Raw genomic sequence first — 22,500 nt, 5'->3', positions numbered from 1 at the left:
TCCCAAGCAGTTATCCCTCTAACTATCAAATTGGTTTGATGCCGCTTAACTTCGGTAATTCAACGGGAATGGGAGTTTTCAATGAGAGATCGGAAGTTTAGAGTTCGTAGGTTAAAGGGTAAAAACACTGGGGTCACTTCTCATAGCTTGCTTCTATCCTTTCTCTACAAGGTCTATGAGTTCTCCTTGGTGACTAACTTCAGAAACACCGTGTACTTTAATAGGAATTTCGTGGTTTTTCGTTGTTTTCTGAATTTTTTCACGACACTCAGTCTGGTCGCGCAGAACTAAAGGACAAGAAATGTATACAGCAAAAGAGTTTACTGAAAGATCGTAATTCCGCCAATTTACCATGGGGAGTGGCGACTTTATTCTATCGACATGAGAAGAATAAAAAGCTAAGGTGACCTATGCAAAATTTGAACTCAGAACGCAAAGAAAGATAACATATTGCAATTCATTTTGTCTCGCTTTTCTACCACTTCACCATCTCCAGATCTACTAAAATCTCACAAGTGACTTCATAATATTAGAGATTTGTTGTTTCATTCAGTAGTAAACAACAACTTCCTGTAGTGGTTACTTAATTTAGGTCATTGTGGTCATTGAGAGTGAAGAATGTCGGCCACAAATACAACAAAACGCTGGTGACATGATACTACAAATCATCAATCGCTCGACTGGTTGTGTAGAACCCTATTGATTGAGTCATCAGGACTCGTGTTACTGCTACTGCTAATACTATTTTGTTGTCGGTTAGTGTTATTGCTTCCACAATTGCAATCGCTTTTACAATTGCTTTTGTTTCAATTCCTTATAGCAATATTGAATACATATTTTGGCCTAATGCCACATATCTGTAAGAGAGAACTATAGCACATGTCTGGGAAATATATATTGACTCCTAGTCGGATAAAAAAAAACAATCAAAGTCAATTCCACTGGGATTTGACCCTAGAACACAGAACCCAAATTAAATGCCTGCTTCTTTTATTGAGATTGTTGTTGCTATTTTGTTGGTGTAATTGTTGCTGGTTTTTGATGTTTCTGATACCAAAATTAAACCTGATCGAATAGATTTGATCGTTCGAGCTGTAGCATGTCCGAGAAGCAAACATAAAGCCGTGTAATATTTGTTCCGGCTCTTTACGTTCTGTGTTCATATCTTGCCGAGCTCATCTTCACTATTCATCCTTCCGAAGTCGATGAGAGAAAGAACCAGCCTAGGACGGATGACGATAGTGTTGGTCGAAATATATTGTCAAAAGTGATCCAACTTTCGCCCTTCAGTATTTTGTTTATCAGTCATGGTGTGTTTAAATCTTTATCAAAGTGGACTTTTTTTTTTTTTTTATCTAAAACGATAGATTAAAATATAATGGAGATTTGTATGTCATTTTCTCTAGAAGGATATTGCACCATCGTTTCTGCAAACAGAGCAAATAAGATTTCAATTACCAACTTTATTCCTGTTACGGAATTTTGGTTACATCTGTAAAGAACTTATGGTTGATATGTTACCGTTCCTGACACTGGTGTTGGTGGAAGATGTACTCATTTATATTATTACTTCTCCAACTACTAACACTTCTATTGATGATCAACCGAAGAGAAATTCCTATACAGTATTTCTTTAATGACTTAGCCTACTAGAAATAGCAGCCGAATTTTCTCCCAAAGTTGAACCCACAGTGTCTGAAACAAGGAGGAAAAAAATTAGTAATGTAATCCTAAATATATCTGAAAATAAATTGGTAATGTCGCGTGTCAAACATGTTGCTTATGAATCAGTTCGATGAGGAAATGTGTGAAATTACATCTGAACAACAATTACATCTGACGGACTCTAGTGTTGTGAATTACCAGTACCTATAGTACAACTTCATTGCAATCTCTCCCATCATAACTAACTATTATTACAAAAGCGCCGACCTTACAATCACTGTTTGACTACTAATCTCGTTAATTCTTACCAAGGCCAACAATTTTGATAGGAAAAGAAAAGCTGATTACATTCATTTCAGGGATTAACAGGTACTTCTGTTATCGAACCCGAAAGGATGGAAGGCGCAAGTTACCCCGGTAGAATTTGAATTCAGAACGAAAGAAGCCAGAAGAAACGCTGATAAGAATTTTGTCCAAGTTGGGGGTTTCCATTTCAAAAAACCAATATTAACTTTGTATTTTTGTTGTGCCTATCACAGTAACTAACCGTTGAACCAGTGATTGAGTGGAAACTTTTCATTTGAAGTGATTCGTCCTAAGTTTTAATAGAGAGAGTTTCGATATCGCATTTAGCTGTTTTTTCATACGTAGAAATATTCTGTTGGTGTCGATGGTGGAAGTGGAGGTAAGCAGCAACAGCAGCAGCAGCAGCAGCAGCAGCAGTAGTAGTAGTAGTAGTAGTAGTAGTAGTAGTAGTAGTAGTAGTAGTTCTTGTTGTTGTTGTTGTTGTTGTAACAACAGCTGCTGCAGGCAGCGGAATACTGATGTGTGAATTACACCAGAATATAACGGATTTCACTCGACAAAATGTCTTGATCAAATACACACGCAGGCACACGCACGCACACGCACACACACACACACACACGCATCTAACATTTAGAATAGAATAATATAAATGTCACAATTGGCTTGCTATTTATTTTATATATGTATCTGTGTCTTTTTGTGTGAGTGTTTGTGTATGTGGGTCTGCATGTTTGTGTAAGTGTATTTGTGTGTGTGTATGTGCGTGTGTTTGCCTTTATTTGTGAGTGTGTGTCTAGATGTCTGTATATACGTGTGTCTGTTTCTGTGCGTACATGTGTATGTATGCATGTGAGTGCGTGTGCGTCGTGCATGTATTTGTCTGTGCGTGTGTTTTGATATTTCCCAAAAGGTTACTACTGACCTCTAGCTTATATTCCGATCGTAAAATCCTGACTGATCACTGCTAGGTCAAGGAAAATAAGCATTTGAGTTTGGACGTGTGTGGTCATGTGTTCTCTTTCCCAATCTTTACCGATGGTACAGGAATAGATTGTCACAAGAATAGTATCATCCTCTATCAGACGTCTTTACGATATATTGTTCATAATCTCACCTCTCTAATTTCATTTTATAGTTCTTTCATACGAAGTTTCAATGTCTAGTATAAACAAATACAGGCATATTATACACCATACAACATAAAATATTGATTTATTAGAGGATTTATCATTAATAATCAAGTGGTAGTTAAGACCAGCTGCACTTTAAAAGGGGAAATAATCGCAAGATTAAAGAGAATGACAGGCTTCTTAACTGGAGATATGTGAGCTGTCATGGACACGTGTTCTTGGCCCAGTACCAGTCATCAGCGCAACAATTGTTCGACTTTATCTTCATAAGAGCCTAAGGACTGAGACTTGCATAATTTGAACAAAAATGAGCTAAGAGAAATAACTGAGAGGCCAGTGGTATGCATTTGAATAACATTGATAATTACAGGTATAACACATACCATACAGTATTAATTCTTCATTTATTAAAATTATCTCCACCTCTAGAGGATGTATCATAATTTCAGATGGTGATTTAGACCAACTCCATTTGAGAAGAGGAAATGTTGAGAATCAAGAATTTTGTAAAATTGAAACACACCTTCACGTCTGTCCTCTTATCTCCAGAGAGTGAGCCTGTCATTTTCCTTGACTTATGACACATTCTCTAAAGGTGGAGATAGTTTTAACAAAACAGGAATTCATATTCTTTGATATCTGGCATTTATATGTTGTTCACATACATGCCACTAGCCACTCTGTGTTATTTTCTTAAGTTCGTTTTTATTAAACCATCAATAACCAAGTTAAATTAATTTATTGAATGAATTATAGCACATCTCTTCCCGCTAATGATAACACCAAACAAGAACAACAGTAGATACAAATAACAGTAAAAGCTACAATAACAGCAACTACTTTAACAACAATACCGATGACAATAAAAACAACACTAACACCAGTAGCAGCGGCAATATCTTCAGCAACATCGGTATGACCACCACAAAAACAAGACAATAGCAAAACCACAGCTGAAAATTTATGTCGTCTGCTGATCTGCAAGAGGTAGAAGGTCCATGGTACCTATAACATTTCATTTGGCATAAATATATGTTTCACTAAGGGCATGGAGTCACAATTTTACATTTCTTCTAAAACTAAAATCTTACGAAATGAGTCTAGACTTTTGAAGGTAGAAGTAATGTTCATGTAAATTAACAGTTATTTGTGATAGAAACGCTTGTTTTCTCATCAATTATCCGCCATATTGGCTGGTTTTAAGATGCAGAATTTAGTTACAATCCCACTCTGTTAAGTAATGTAAATTATCTGTTTACTTTTACATATAGGCATTAATTAGCCATCAGGATATGGTTTTTTTCTAGATATCTTTTCCAAATATAAAAATCACTGTATAAAGAAAGTTAAGTGAAAAGGCATAACTTCGTATCGTATCACAAGCATGACAATGTATTCTGAAAAGGGCACCAGAATCTCTCTTTTAACAGACAAAACAATATATATGTATATTATCGAGTATATATATATATATATATATATATATATATATATATATATATATATATATATAATCATCATAAATATACAGGGATTAGCATTGAGTTGCTTCTCCAACATACTGAAAATTTAGAAATAGCAGTCAAAGAACTACTGATTCTAAACTACAAATTTTTCTCTAAACGGATGGCGATGTTTATGGCACACATAGAACAAAAAACCGGAAGGAAAAGCATAAACAAAACAAGTCTTTAGTTAATTGGATACGAATCGTTTCATGGTTACGCGAAAGAAAATTTCTCTATTCCAATCTTCAGTCCAAATATTCTGATAAATTTGAAAGTGTCTCTAAAAAAAAATTCACGGTAATTTTTGGCCATGCGACATACTTCTCCAACATACTTATTCTTGTATATTTTATATTTGATATCTCTAAGTTAGATGGTTAAACCGTAATCCCTTCCACACGGGACTTTTTTTCATACGGGACTATTTGTGACGCACATGGAATAGATTTCTTTGAGGTGAGATGCCGAAACTCACTGGCCGATGAATTCGTAAGTGCCTTTCTTATCGTTGATTTTTGGTGTCGCATGGCCAAAAATTACCGTGAATTTTTTTAGAGACACTTTCAAATTTATCAGAATATTTGGACTGAAGATTGGAATAGAGAAATTTTCTTTCGCTTAACCATGAAACGATTCGTATCCAATTAACTAAAGACTTGTTTTGTTTATGCTTTTCCCTCCGGTTTTTTGTTCTATGTGTGCCATAAATATTGCCATCCGTTTAGAGAAAAATTTGTAGTTTAGAATCAGTAGTTCTTTGACTGCTATTTCTAAATTTTCAGTATGTTGGAGAAGCAACTCAATGCTAATCCCTGTATATTTATGATGATAAATGGCTTTACCGATAAAGGTTTTTTCATACTGAACTACTTGGCAAAATTGTTAATTGTTAATTCTATTATTAATTGACGATTCCCTGCCCTTATTCTTGTATATTTTATATTTGATATCTCTAAGTTAGATGGTTAAACCGTAATCCCTTCCACACGGGACTTTTTTCATACGGGACTATTTGTGACGCACATGGAATAGATTTCTTTGAGGTGAGATGCCGAAACTCACTGGCCGATGAATTCGTAAGTGCCTTTCTTATCGTATATAATATATAATATATATATTTTTGTGTGCGTGTGTACAGCGTTTTAGCACAAGGACATGCAATGAGTCGGTCTATTTTTAAAATGTTATGGTTTGATTTGAGAGAGGTTGAGTTGATATTTCTAGCAGGTGAATCGACGATACGGCGTGCGTGTGTACCTGCTTTTTCCCCCATTGTTTTCTTTCTGACGATCCATGATTATGTTTAAAACAAAACAAAATCACATAGTCCGGGAGTAAGAATGGGAGTGGAAAAAAATCTAGGAGATAGTGAGAGAAAGCAAAGAGAGAGACTGGAGAGAAGAAAACGAGTGAAAAAAAAAGGGATAGTACGGAAGAAAGGAAGAGGAAGAGAGCAACAGAGGTAGGGTTAAGTAAAGCAAAAGTGTGAAATGGGCGTGTGAGACGAGAGATGTGGAATAGTCGAACATAGAATTATCGATAGGCAAGTGTATATTTGAATGTGAAATGTCGCCATTTATGTTCTGTTAATTAGCATCGAAAATGTACCAATAAACATATCGTTCTGACATCAAGGCATCAGCATTTCCAATGTGATTTAATACATTAAACCAATATTATTAAAGCATATACATAACGTATTCACCATCTGAACTTTACATATATATATATTTATCTGTGTGTGTGTGTGTGTGTGTGTGTGTGTGTGTGTGTGTGTGTGTGTGTGTGTGTGTGTGTGTGTGTCCATCCGTAGAATACTTTTTTTCAGTATGTAAATGAATAAACAATACGACAACTGTTGCTGAATATTCTGTTGATCTTTTGGTTTCAGGCTTCCAAAATGTATATACAAATGTAGTTATAAGTGATTACGTTCTCATATGTATGCATGCATACGCAATGACGGACGAAATTATGCTTAGCATTTTGCCCGGAATGCTGACGCTTCTGCCAGCTCGCCCCCTTAGCAGTTGGTTCTAAATTAATATTACACAAACTGAGGTGGCGAGCTGGCAGAATCGTTAGAACACTGGGCAAAATGTTGAGCGGTGTTTCGTCCGTTTTTATGTTCTGAGTTCGCAGTCCGACTTTGCTACCATCCTTTCAAGATGGATAAAATAAGCACCAGTTGTATATTGTGGCCGCTCTAATCGATTTATCTCTCCCCCCAAAATTACTGGCCTTGTGCTAAAATTCGGAATCAATATTACCACAAATATTATAAGACAATTTACGAAAAAATTGGTCGGCAATGGTATTTAAAATTATTGTAATAAAACTAAGCTGAATATTCTTCCCCACGACTTTTTTTTATTTAAGTCGTATCTATTTATAACAGTTCACAAGCTATAATTTATGTTGGTGTTATTGTGCTATCTGGATCTCGAGAATTAAATGATTACCGAAGTCTTATTTCTGCGTAAAAGTAAAACGTCTTTGATAAATGAGATAAATAATTACATACTGTAGCGTGTTATCGTAGAGCTACCGTGGGAAAGTGAGGTCTGACCAAGTTCCCACAACAATGTTTTACGTAAAATATTCTGGATAAACTTCTATAATTAATAATGGTAAGCTATGTGTCTCAGGATTTAGATAGTTTCGTGCTGCTGAAAATATATGGTTCTTTAAATGGTTCACAAATTTGAAAAATTTGCCTCCAGAGGTAAATATCAGGCAGAAAATTTTCTGCTCATGGATTTCTTTCCTTATTCTTTATTTTAGTCCTCAGACTGCAGCCGTGCTGTGGTGATTTTTGTGTTCGATAAAAGTCTAAATTGAAAAACGGAATTTGAAGTACGCATAATGTGTGGCATATTTCTTTTATTCTACTATTTTGGATTTAACGTTCTGTATTGTATACCTCAAAATCTTCAGGCTTGACTTGTCGTCTCTCCCCAAACTTCAGGCCATGTGCCTATATTTGAAAGAATTATTATTGATAATAATAATCCTTTCTACCATAGGCATATGACCTGAGGTTTTGGGGTAGAAGACTAGTCAATTACTGGTACTTAATTTATCGACCCCCGTAAGGATGAGAGCCAATGTCGACCTCGGAGGAATTTGAACTTAGAACGTAAAGCCGGACGAAATACCGCTAAACATTTTTGCCCGGCGTGCTAATGTTTCTACCAGCTCGCCGCTTTTAATAACATTTCTTTTGAAGGCACAGTGCCTGAAATTTTGTAGGGAGGGAATTAGTCGATTTCATCCACCCCACTGATTCACTGGTACTTAATTTATCGATCCCGAAAGGATGAAAGGCAAAGCGTAGCTCGGCGGAATTTGAACTCAGAACGTAAGGACGGACGAAATGCCGCTAGGCATTTTGTCCAGCGTGGTAACAATTCTGCCAGTTCACCACCTTGAAACAATAATAATAATCCTTTCTGCTATAGGGGAGGGAAACCGTCGATCACATCGACCCCAGTATTTTACTGGTACTTAATTTATCGATCCCGAAAAGAAGACAGGCAAAGTCGAGCTCGGCGAAATTTGAATTCAGAACGTAGCGACGGACGAAATGCCGCTAAGCATTTTGTCCAGCGTGGTAACAATTCTGCCAGTTCACCACCTTGAAACAATAATAATAATCCTTTCTGCTATAGGGGAGGGAAACCGTCGATCACATCGACCCCAGTATTTTACTGGTACTTAATTTATCGATCCCGAAAAGAAGACAGGCAAAGTCGAGCTCGGCGAAATTTGAATTCAGAACGTAGCGACGGACGAAATGCCGCTAAGCATTTTGTCCAGCGTGGTAACAATTCTGCCAGTTCACCACCTTGAAACAATAATAATAATCCTTTCTGCTATAGGGGAGGGAAACCGTCGATCACATCGACCCCAGTATTTTACTGGTACTTAATTTATCGATCCCGAAAAGAAGACAGGCAAAGTCGAGCTCGGCGAAATTTGAATTCAGAACGTAGCGACGGACGAAATGCCGCTAAGCATTTTGTCCAGCGTGGTAACAATTCTGCCAGTTCACCACCTTGAAACAATAATAATAATCCTTTCTGCTATAGGGGAGGGAAACCGTCGATCACATCGACCCCAGTATTTTACTGGTACTTAATTTATCGATCCCGAAAAGAAGACAGGCAAAGTCGAGCTCGGCGAAATTTGAATTCAGAACGTAGCGACGGACGAAATGCCGCTAAGCATTTTGTCCAGCGTGGTAACAATTCTGCCAGTTCACCACCTTGAAACAATAATAATAATCCTTTCTGCTATAGGGGAGGGAAACCGTCGATCACATCGACCCCAGTATTTTACTGGTACTTAATTTATCGATCCCGAAAAGAAGACAGGCAAAGTCGAGCTCGGCGAAATTTGAATTCAGAACGTAGCGACGGACGAAATGCCGCTAAGCATTTTGTCCAGCGTGGTAACAATTCTGCCAGTTCACCACCTTGAAACAATAATAATAATCCTTTCTGCTATAGGGGAGGGAAACCGTCGATCACATCGACCCCAGTATTTTACTGGTACTTAATTTATCGATCCCGAAAGGATGAAAGGCAAAGCGTAGCTCGGCGGAATTTGAACTCAGAACGTAAGGACGGACGAAATGCCGCTAGGCATTTTGTCCAGCGTGGTAACAATTCTGCCAGTTCACCACCTTGAAACAATAATAATAATCCTTTCTGCTATAGGGGAGGGAAACCGTCGATCACATCGACCCCAGTATTTTACTGGTACTTAATTTATCGATCCCGAAAAGAAGACAGGCAAAGTCGAGCTCGGCGAAATTTGAATTCAGAACGTAGCGACGGACGAAATGCCGCTAAGCATTTTGTCCAGCGTGGTAACAATTCTGCCAGTTCACCACCTTGAAACAATAATAATAATCCTTTCTGCTATAGGGGAGGGAAACCGTCGATCACATCGACCCCAGTATTTTACTGGTACTTAATTTATCGATCCCGAAAAGAAGACAGGCAAAGTCGAGCTCGGCGAAATTTGAATTCAGAACGTAGCGACGGACGAAATGCCGCTAAGCATTTTGTCCAGCGTGGTAACAATTCTGCCAGTTCACCACCTTGAAACAATAATAATAATCCTTTCTGCTATAGGGGAGGGAAACCGTCGATCACATCGACCCCAGTATTTTACTGGTACTTAATTTATCGATCCCGAAAAGAAGACAGGCAAAGTCGAGCTCGGCGAAATTTGAATTCAGAACGTAGCGACGGACGAAATGCCGCTAAGCATTTTGTCCAGCGTGGTAACAATTCTGCCAGTTCACCACCTTGAAACAATAATAATAATCCTTTCTGCTATAGGGGAGGGAAACCGTCGATCACATCGACCCCAGTATTTTACTGGTACTTAATTTATCGATCCCGAAAAGAAGACAGGCAAAGTCGAGCTCGGCGAAATTTGAATTCAGAACGTAGCGACGGACGAAATGCCGCTAAGCATTTTGTCCAGCGTGGTAACAATTCTGCCAGTTCACCACCTTGAAACAATAATAATAATCCTTTCTGCTATAGGGGAGGGAAACCGTCGATCACATCGACCCCAGTATTTTACTGGTACTTAATTTATCGATCCCGAAAAGAAGACAGGCAAAGTCGAGCTCGGCGAAATTTGAATTCAGAACGTAGCGACGGACGAAATGCCGCTAAGCATTTTGTCCAGCGTGGTAACAATTCTGCCAGTTCACCACCTTGAAACAATAATAATAATCCTTTCTGCTATAGGGGAGGGAAACCGTCGATCACATCGACCCCAGTATTTTACTGGTACTTAATTTATCGATCCCGAAAAGAAGACAGGCAAAGTCGAGCTCGGCGAAATTTGAATTCAGAACGTAGCGACGGACGAAATGCCGCTAAGCATTTTGTCCAGCGTGGTAACAATTCTGCCAGTTCACCACCTTGAAACAATAATAATAATCCTTTCTGCTATAGGGGAGGGAAACCGTCGATCACATCGACCCCAGTATTTTACTGGTACTTAATTTATCGATCCCGAAAAGAAGACAGGCAAAGTCGAGCTCGGCGAAATTTGAATTCAGAACGTAGCGACGGACGAAATGCCGCTAAGCATTTTGTCCAGCGTGGTAACAATTCTGCCAGCTTACCGCCTTGAAACAACGATAATAACAAAAATGTTCTTTTAACTTAAAATACTAATGTTCAAAACGGTATTTTAAATTTCTTCTCTGTCGGTCGTTTTATTATGGCAGAAATTTCAACTAAAACTCAATAAACAAAAAGAATTGGGAATAAATTTCCATACAAAACGTTCCCAGAGAGTAAATGGAACAAAAGTGGTTAGGAAACTCAGTGCTAACTTCCAATCACATAAAGGAGATTGTTCCGCTGGTTATAAACAAAACCATTCTTTTGTTTTTATTTGTTTATTTGTCTTTTTTACAGTAACCCATCAAAATTATATGTAAATCTATATCAGATGTAGACGGTAGGGCATTATGGCGGCTAAAAACATCATAAAATATAACAAAAAGCATAAAATAATCTAAAAAAAAATACAACAAACAACGACCGTTTAGATCAATAAATTGGTCGATCTTTACTACTCATATTTTCAAAATGCAGACCATTTTCTTTGCAATATTCCTTTTATGTTTTGTGTGTGATGGTATTGATAGACAAATTTAACATCGATATGGATAATGATAAATATATATTGTTGGACTACAATATTAATCTGAGTAAATATAGAAATGTAATCTTCCGAACAGAAAACAATAAACTTACCGATTTAGTACGCAAAACGTAGCCATTATATAACAGCATGCATAGCATCAAGAAGAGAGCGCTGCAGATACAATAGACAAAGGGACTGTCGACTTGGTCCTCTTTCACTATTTCACTGTTGGGCTCAAAATCCACTCTAGAGTAATTGAAAAAGAAAATATAGATAGATAGATAGATAGATAGATAGATAGATAGATAGGGAAAAGGAGGGACTGACAGACAGGCAGACAGACAGGCAGACAGGCAGGCAGACAGACAGGCACGCAGGCATGTACTAGATAGCAAAAGAGAGAGAGAGAGAGAAAGAGAAAGAGAGAGAGAGAGGAGGGATAAACAGGCAGGTAACTAAATAGATAGAGAGATCGCGAGATAAATAGATCAATAGCCAAATAGGCGAACCGAAAATAGATAGGTAGATAGGAAGGTGTGATTTTTTCAGTAGTATGATCGAAATGTCAAATGGTTTTAAAGCAAGTTTACTAGAGAAAACATAACACTTAGACGCACACAAACACAACACACGAACACACACACATACACACATACACGCACGCATATATGTGAGAAATGAGAGTTTTTGAACAAATACGTTGTTTTACGAAATGCGAAGAGCGTAAAATCTAATGTACTCAACCGAGTACATAAAATAATTATATTTGGTATATCATTTCAGCTTCATATTGGCGCTTATAATATTTAATATGTATATCTAAACAAACATCGGTTGTCAAGCGATAGAAGGGAGAAACATAGACACGCGCACGCGCTTGTGTGTTTGTGTGTGTGTGTGTGTGTGTGTGTGTGTGTCTGTATACACACGAAGAGATGCTGAAAAGTTCCTGTCTTTGGGTAAAAGAAGATACAGGAGGATCAGTTAATTATGATTTTATTCAACATATTCCCCTCTCAGATACACACACTTATTGCAGCGGCCCTTCTGTTTTTCTAAGATATGTAAAGGAACACAGAAGGTTGGGCCTACAACCAAGACTTCCGCGATAGCCTTAAAGTCGGGAACTTTTCAGCATATCCTCGTATGTATATATATTTATATATATATATCTATATCTATATATATATATATATATATATATATATATTAAAAATAACGTCGACCACTAACATGGACAATTAATGCGCTAGAAATAGATCACATTTGTCCACGTTAGTGGTCGACGTTATTTTTAAAATGTACCTTAATCCCCTGAGATTGCAGATAATATTTCTGAATCTCTTTGATTCTTTAAATGTGCTGGCCCCCTGATAATTAATCGATATTAATTAATATATTAATATATGACTAATTACCAGATCTTATAATATATATATATATATATATATATATATATATATGTATACATATATATATGGTTGTGTGTGTGTGTGTGTTTGTGTGTGTCTGTCCCTACCACCATCGCTTGACAGCCGGTGCTGGTGTGTTTACGTCTCCGTAACTTAGTGGTTAGCAAAAGAGACCGATAGAATAAGTATTAGGCTTACAAAGAATACGTCCTCGTGACTATTTGTTCGATTAAAGACGGTGCTCCAGCATGGCAGTAGTCAAAAGACTGAAACAATTAAAAGAATATACATATATATAACGGGATTCTACATAGCTTCTACCAACCAAATCCACTCATTCACTCACAAGGCATCCATCGGACCGAGGTTATAAGTAGATGATGTGCCGCGCAGTGTGACAGAATTCGAAAGTCGATGTGATGTTTGCAAGGCGAGCTCTTAAACACACGCCATGCCTCTGACTATGTAAAACATTGACTTATCTATTGTGAAATTAAAATTCACTAGAACAAAACTATATTTCCTAGATTCGGAGACGAACTCTGTAAGTCTGCAGCAATCGCTGTTCCTTACATGCATAAACTTTGTACTATAGTAATGTACACTATACTGTTATTACAGTGTTCTCAATTTTCGCTTCTCGTCCTCATATTTTCGCTGTTAAATTTCTTCAAGTTTGCTATAAAACTCATTATTTATTTTCTTCGTCTTCACTTGATCCTGTTGCCAAATGTAGAGATTTGTCTTCTGTCGATTTTCGAACTAATTCCCTTTAGATAAACTGAAGCCAAGCTTGTAATAGAATATATACGCTCTTGCATATTATAGTCTGCTAAACTAATACATAATGAGACCAACTTCATTTATATTACTCTAAGGGTTTCCTTTCGCATTTGTATTCATTTTTTTCTTTTCCTTTTTCTAAATATTTCTTTCTTAATATCTTTTTGCTTGAAATAATATTCATCGTAATCTATCTTGTACGAGTTAAACGAAACTTTAGAAAACAATGAAAATATTATTATGACCAAACAACAGTAAAGTGCAATTAACGAGATAATATCTTCCTATACACCGCAGCCAGCGTCTACAACTAATGCTAAACAAACTATGTCGAACACAGTATATTATTTTCTTTTCATATCCTTCGTTATTGAAGCAGTAAAACCAACTTGAAACTTTATTTCTCTGAAGAAGACGATAAATTGCTTAAAGGAACATAACGCGTCGACTATATTCCTTATAATGCAGCAAAAATATTCTTTTGTTTATGCTGAATTGGACTGGTTATTTCTTCATTTGTGTTGTCTACAATATCAACGAAGAGAATAAACTGCGTTGCTACATGTGGTTATAATGATGAGATGAAAAGATTGTATGCACCTTGTAGATAACAGTTTCTTTTAGAGCAAACTTTGCATATAAAAGGAATGTAAGTTTATATTATCTATGTCATTTCTTAAGACTAATTTGATCGATAAAAGCTTCGATTTGACGTTGGCTTTCCTCACACAATACAGGTTTTGTATATTGTGTTCACTAAAATCTAAAAGGAATCTATTTGAGGCCTATGAAGAGAAGTACTACACCAGGTTATCGAGATAGTTAACATACCAAACTAAAAATATAAATGCCACAGCGAGTTAGAAACGTTATAAACACAATATTTAGACTCAGACAACTTATATGTATACCGACGACTTGATACTATAGAAAAAACTAAAACATTGTTGTACTTTGGGACGGTCATACTGTCAATAAAAGCACATGCACTGGTTATGTTTTACTTCAATTTTATTACCAGTCGATCTACTAATTAATCAATTGATAAATTAGCAATAAAACTGTAGTGAAACATAGCCAGTGCATATTCATTATAACCGTCATCATATACGATATAAGTTCCAAAACATGATTCCACATCAAGAATATAGCAAACCAATACAAAACGGAAATCAAGACACCAAACCACAAGTAGAAAGAACTAATTTGAAGCAACTATAATAATTCTAATATAAATATTAGACATAGTTATAACCAGAAATTTGAGACTGCCGTGAATAACTAACCAACTGACGGTACTGGAAACCCGTAGTTATCGATTGTTGAGCAATATATCAACTGTCTCCATATAAACTAATCAACTTGTAAGCATATTTCATAGAGTGTCACCAATCTCTAGGCATAACTGAATTATTCATAATCTAAATAAGATACTACAATGCAAAACTAACATGCAAATTTCCAGGCATATTACAGAGTAATTATAACTTTCACACCAACGTATAGATGTAATAAACGAAGTCATCTACAGCCAACAACATCACTGATTTCTAGGGATAATTAACACGTCTTACTTAACATATAACACACAAATTAAAGCCGCAACTAACATATCAATTTTCAAAAGCAAAATTCAGAAGTTATTGGCCGTCGTTATTGAGCGAAGAAAAGCTAATCAAAGCTCGAATATTTGACACCTCAATGACAAAAGTATATCGCCATACTTACTCGCTACACAGAAAAGCCTCTATTATTTCCATACATTTAGATTCTACTTGGAAATCTTAAGTGCTGGTGTAAGAAAATGGAGGAAATATATGTCTACTTCATTCAACAAATTAACAGGAAATGCGTTCCATAAGGAGCTCCTTCTCTTGTAAATTTGTTCCTTGCCACACCTTGATTATCTTCAGTACAGAATGTATTGTATAAAAAAATAATAATTGTTCATTTCAATGGCCAACTAGAAAATCTTTAGATTAATTTAACAATTGTTTGTTTGATAGAACTCAACATATGTGTGATATTTGACATATGATGATATCGCTGCATTTCGTTCCGTCTTGATTGTTCATCAGATTGTCGGATACACATCTCACGCAAGAGTGCAAGCACACGGACAAACGCAGGATATGAGACAGAGAACGTAAAATAAAACAAACATTCACAGACAGATATATATATATATATATATATATATATATATATATATATAGAGAGAGAGAGAGAGAGAGAGAGAGAGAGAGAGAGAGAGAGATAGACGGACGGACGGACGGACGGACAGACGGACGGACAGACAGACAGACGGACGGACGGATGGATGGATGGATGGACAGATAGATAGATTTTTAGACTCAATTAATGGACAGACATAGTCATTATATCCAAAAGAAATATACAGTATCACTAAGCTATATACGATAAGACAAGTGTAGAGCTAGAAAACATTGTATACTACACATAGAACATCAACAACAACACACACATACATACACATATACACGCATACACACACAGTGTCAAATTCGCATATTGTCTTTGAAAGAAACCTCAATTCGTTGCAAAATACATACCTGATGGAGAATTGAACGAGATGTGTATGGGTGTGTGTGTATGTGTATGTGTGTTTGTGTTTGTGTGTGCGCGCGCGAGCGTGGGTGCGTGCAGATTTCTATTACACTTTCCTAACAAGATTTGTTTTGACATCCATCTCACTGATATTGGCAAAATTGATATTAATATTGATATTAATATGAATATTATATCAATATTACTATTCATATATGATATACTTTGAGTAATTGTATAAGTTTTACCCATGTCATATCGAGGGGAAATTTATTTGCCACTTTATATCGAAGTAAACGATGTACTTAGACGGTAAAACTGATTGATCCAATTATATTTTCTTATTTCTATTGAACGTGTATATTCATTGTATAAGGAAATTTTTATGCAGATGAGAAAGCCTGACACCGTATTCTGAGAAGCTGGTGGGAGAAATCAAGCGAGAAACAATAACTCATGCAGTTAGAAATAATATAGGAATATATCGAGGTATCTTTTACTGCGACTTACCATAGTGTGGAGTCTGCTAAAACCAGCCAGAGGTTAAATGTTGCTGAAAACTATTTATCGATGGACAGAAAAGACAGAATTCCTACGGGTCGGAGACAATACAGAGAAAATAGCTGGTAAATATTTCACATAGCCAATGAAAAATATTTATATGCTCGGTAGTATTGGTTGAAGATGGCTGGGTTACACCATGTTGAACTTGTCACATGTATATGAAACCTAATCTAGCAAATGAACATTATTCTACGGACATTATTCTACGGACATTATTCTACGGACGCAGGTGCAATCTTTCATCGCACCCAGAAAGGTGACAGTCAGAGTCAGAAAAAGAAACGTGTAGGAATTATATACAGCTGTTTGGATCCTGATGCTTTGGTGCATTCAGCATGTTTTGGTGATAGTACATTTTGGCACTGAAGGCAATACATACACTAACACATGCCCACACGCGCATATTCGCATGCAGAAATATACACATGCATTTAAAAAGTCTGGGAGAGAGGGGAAGAGAAAGAGAAAGCTTAGAATTATTAATTGAACACGATTGATATAAACACTTTCTCTTTCTTCATACACATAAGAATATGGAAATAAGTTCGCACACATCAATAGAGAGAAAGAGAGAGGGGGAAAGAGAGATGGCGGAAATGAGAGAACGAGAGAACCATTAAACGAGAGAAGAATTAAAGTGTCTCATGTCAAATAAGGAATAAGTGTCGAATGTCAAAATAGGAATTAAAGTGTCTAATGTCAAATAGGAATATGGAAATATGCTCTCACACATTAACAGAAAGAGAGAGAGAGAGGGGTGGAGGGGGAGGAAATGAGAGAACAAGAGAACCATTAAACAAGAGAAGAATTAAAGTGTCTAATGTCAAATAAGTCAGCATTGAATCAACGACACAAAAATGGCTGTGACAAAACCTGTCATACCCTACAATGAAGATGATCATAATGAATAAACGAGAAATATACGTGTGTGTAATTGTTAATGTACGTGTTTGTGCGTGTGTGGATTAGTGGTAGATATAAAGCCAAATTCTAAGCCACCCATGCGAGTACTACCAGTATATACATTGCTGTTATGTACATTGTTAATATTAACAAATAAAATACAAATTCCACAAGAATCACAAGTATGAACAGCTTAAAGCTGATAGATTCAGAGAACATGAGGGAATAAAGAATATTAATAACAAAAACATTAAAATACGTCCTTATATTGCCAAATGGAATTATGAATTATAACCATGTATTTCCATAGAAGTCTGCTGCCAATAAGTACAACGCATACAGAAATGGTTAAGATGTCTGCGAGCCAGTGGTGAGGAATATACCAATTTAGTTTTCAGTACAGTCTCACCGCTAAATAGAATTATCATTGCAGTAATGTTGTAAGTACCAAGTCACTCGGAACGTAGTTCTAAAATTAAAATACTATAAATGATCCATATATTGAAGACAATGGGAAAATTTAGCATGAATGATTTGGAGAAAGTATATTAGAAGGAACACAATAGCTGTCTCTCGAATAATATTTATTATTGATGTAACATACATAATGTATGTGCTTTGCTTAAACGCTTGTTAGTTGTGAAATTTTGTCCGAGGAAGCCACTTTAAGATATGTAATGTCAAATTCACTGAATATCTCAGGTTTGGGCAAAAAAATTTTCCCCGAGGTGAAAGAGAACGGTGGATATCAATACATCGCTGTTATTTCAGATCCTCAGCATCGACTCGAGTCACCCTCGAAACGGATTCAAAGTGCTGATCTGAGGTATATGTGCAAATAACGAAACATCCGTCTGCAATTGTGCGCAGCACCACAGATATGAAATAAAAACATACTTTGAATTAGAAGCAGCACTATTCGACGTCTCATATATAACGCAAAATATTGCTCCATTCACAAACTTATAAGCATTTATGTATAATAAAAAACACACCATATACATTCATGTTTACACTTCCATAAACATATTCTTAAACACATATATAGTAAATATTTAACTTATCAGTACGAATATGATTAGCTTTACACAAACATAAACACGAAACCAGCATCTTATGAGGGAAATGTGCACATAGAAAAAATATAAGTATGTACATGCACACTTAACTGAAAACAGATAAAGAACGCTTTCAGATAATTGTAAGAGAACACCGGCATAAATTGAAGTATCTCAAAAGAAAAAAAAAATTAATAAGACGAAATCTTTTTTTCTTTTTCTACTCCAGGTACAAGACCCGAAATTTTTGGGGAGGGGGCCAGTCGATTAGATCGACCCCAGCATGCAACTGATACTTAATTTATCGACCCCGAAAGGATGAAAGGCAAAGTTGATCTCGGCGGAATTTGAACTCAGAACGTAAGGACAGATGAAATACCGCTAAGCATTTTATCCGGCGTGCTAATGTCTCTGCCAGTTCGCCGCCTTAATAAGACGTAATCTTAAAATAGAAAATACGTTGTCTGTGTGTGTGTCCTCTATGCACGGCCAAACCTCTGGATCAATCTGTACCATACTTGAGCTATATGAATAATTTGACCTGGGAAATAATAATACGGTCTTGGTTTATTTCTTTATTAAAAATAAATAATATTGCTTTATAAATATAATAAAGATTCACTTCTTCAAACCGTTTTGTCAATGTCAACTTCCTGTGTCTAGCGTTCTGACATAGTAACTATGTAACCAGCTATTTACACACACGTATGTATACATCATTGCAGCTGTGACGATTTCTAATAAAAAAGATTTCTAAAGAATATATGTGTGTGTACATGCATGTATGTACTTATATATGTGTGTACCCATGGAAAACAAACCTCATCCAGCTATTCTGATTATATGTCTGTGCACACGTTTGAATGTGGTGTGTGCCAGAGGGTTTGCAAATCCAATGGGGGTCTTAAAAGACATGTTAGGATCCACAATGAGCAGAACTTACTTGCAGGTATTGGTAGTGCAAATCAGAGGTGCAATCTGTGTGGGTGTTTTTTCAAAACACTGTCTGGTTTAAAAAGCCACATCAGACGCCATGAAAGGGCTAAGGTGTAGGTGCAGGAGGTGGTCAAACTCTGTTTAAGGAGTAGACAACCACCATGTGTGTACACACACAAGTATGCATACATCATTACAGATGTGACAATTTTTGATCAAAAAAAATAATTTCTAAAGGTATATATGTGTAAATATATGTGTATGTGTATATGTATATATATATTTATGTGTGTGAATATAAGACGCATGCATGGAACTTAAGGGCGTTGAGTTGCTTAATTACTTCGTAACTTCTGCGGATTAAAAAGTACAATGTATATATATATATGTGTGTGTGTGTGTGTATGTATATATGTACTAATGTATGTGTGTACACACACACGTTTGTATACATCATTAGAGATGTGACGATTTCTGATAAAAAGAATTTCTAAATGTATATATATGTGTGTGTTTGTGCGTGTATATATATGTGCGTGTGTGTGTGTGTGTGTGGGTGTGTGTGTATGTGTGTATGTGTGTGTGTGTGTGTGAGTATAGGTATATATGTACTTATATTTGTGTATATAAGACGCATGCATGGAAGTTACGAGCGTGGAGTTGCTTAATTACTTCGTAATTTCTATGGACTAAAAATAAAATGTTTGAGTATAACCTATCTATCTAACTGTCAATCTATCTGTATATATATATATATATATATATATATATATATATATATATATATATATATATATACCTATCTGTCTATTTATCTGTCCGTCTGCCTGTCTGTCTATCTATCTATCTCTCTATCTATCTATCAATCAATCAATTTATCTATCTATCTATTTCAATCTATCTATCTATCTATCTATATATTTATATCGCTATATATATATATATCTATATCTATGTACACACATGCATGCATGTATCTATGCGTATATGTGTGTGTGTGTGTATGCATGTATGTATGTGTGTGTGTGTGTGCGTCTATGTATGTATGTAGTACGTACGTATGTAAGTAGGTGCGTATGTATACTTTAAGCATATACGTATTAATATGTATTCCTGTATCTTAGCTACTAGAAGGCATGACCTGCGGAGTCTATGTTTCATGTTAGAGATCTAAAAGGCATTTTTAAATATCATTATTTTCCTTAAATCAGGCAACGCCGGATATTTCTAGTAGTACTGTATAAAACATGCATTTTCACACCGATAGAGTTACATATGTACATGCATACACACTCACACACACACACACACACGCACGCACACGCACACGCATACACACTCACATATACATGTATATATGATATTGGCTTCAAATTTAGGCGCAAGGCCGGCAATTTCGGAGGAAGTTGATTCCATCAAGCGCAGTGCTCAACTGGTACCTATTTTATCGAGCACGAAAGAATGAAAGGCAAAGTGGACTTCGGTGTAATTTGAACTCAGAACGGAAGGACTGACGAAATGCTAAGCACGTTGCCCTGTGTGCAAACAGTTCTGCCAGCTCACCGCTTTATACACACACACAGACACACACACACACGCACACACACATATATATGTATATATGTGTGTGTGTGTGTCTGTGTGTGTGTATTTATAAATAAAACCGAAGGCTGTAAATTACGGAGATTAGAGACACACATTGGTCCTTTTTAATATTAACTATAGTTAAATATTATTTATAGGCGCAGGTGTGGTTATGTAGTAAGAAGCTTGCTTCCCAGCCACATGGTTCCGGGTTCAGTTCCACTGCGTGGCACCTTAGGCAGGTGTCTTCTACTGTAGTCTCGAGCCGATCAAAGTCTTGTGAGTGGATTAGGTACACGGAAAGTGAAAGAATCCCATCGTATATATATATATATATATATATATATATATATATATATATATGTGTGTGTGTGTGTGTGTGTGTGTGTGTGTGTGTATTTATGTCTATGTGTCTTTGTGTCTGTGTTTGTCCCCCCACCATCGGTCGAGAACCGATGCTTGCATGTTTATGTCCCCGAAACTTAGCGGTTCGGAATACGTGACCGATACCACAAGTACTAGGCTTACAAATAATAAGTGCTGGAGTCGATTTCTTCGACAAAAAAAGCGCTGTACCCACATGGCCGCAGTGAAATGACAGAAACACGTAGTGTAAAAGTGTATATAATAATATATGACCCATTTAACGCGACTAAGCCTAAACAATTGACCGAAAAATGATGGGGCGAATCGCTGGGAATTGAACACCGTTTTCGGTCAATTGTTTAGGTTTAGTCGCTTTAAAAGGAGAATATATTATTACGTAAATAATATATAATTATAGTTATTATTAAAAAGGACCTATGTATGTCGCTATTTTCCGTAATTTCCAACCATCGGGTTTGTTTACAAATTTATAAATTTATATACTAGATTAAAATTATATATATTTATAAATATACATACTAGACTAACATATATATAAATATGTATACTATACTAAAATCATCTAAAATTATTTCAGCCAGTTAAAGTTGGCCTAAATTGATGGCAGGGCTATGTTGTTGAATGGTTGCGTACGGAGCCTTGAAAGCATTGTTGTCGTGTTCAACTCGCAGTGGATCGTCCCATCCTTCTTCGGTCAATTATTTAGGTTTAGTCGCTTTAAATGCAACATAAGTTATAATATAAATAATATATAATCATAGTCATTATATATATATATACATTAACACACACACACAAACGCACACACACACACACATATATATATATATATATATATATATACACATAGATACATACGTAAATACATACATATATATTTGTAAACACGTTTTTACATATGTGTATACATGTGTGTGTGTGTATGTGTATCCAAACATTGATATATACATATACATATATGCACATACATACATAAGCATGTGTCTATGAGTATAGATGTGGAAATTTG

General features: G+C 36.2%; 1 protein-coding gene across 3 annotated transcripts in view; it reads right to left on the bottom strand.

Moving 5' to 3' along the window:
- Positions 1 to 22,500, bottom strand: part of LOC106883815 (uncharacterized) — a 1,126,149-nt gene that overhangs the window by 846,342 nt on the left and 257,307 nt on the right. For 2 of the 3 annotated variants that reach the window (XM_089358744.1, XM_089358745.1), the window contains one exon: positions 11,407 to 11,542. The exons of the other annotated variant lie outside the window; for it this stretch is intronic. In XM_089358744.1, the coding sequence (XP_089214870.1) occupies positions 11,407 to 11,542 (136 nt within the window). Of the gene's footprint in view, positions 1 to 11,406; positions 11,543 to 22,500 lie in introns of those variants that run through there. 3 annotated transcript variants of the gene reach the window in all.

The sequence above is a fragment of the Octopus bimaculoides genome, chromosome 10 (assembly GCF_046866305.1).
Source record: "Octopus bimaculoides isolate indiv1 chromosome 10, ASM4686630v1, whole genome shotgun sequence".
Lineage (NCBI taxonomy): Eukaryota > Metazoa > Mollusca > Cephalopoda > Octopoda > Octopodidae > Octopus > Octopus bimaculoides.
This window is presented reverse-complemented; position numbering and strand designations above follow the sequence as displayed.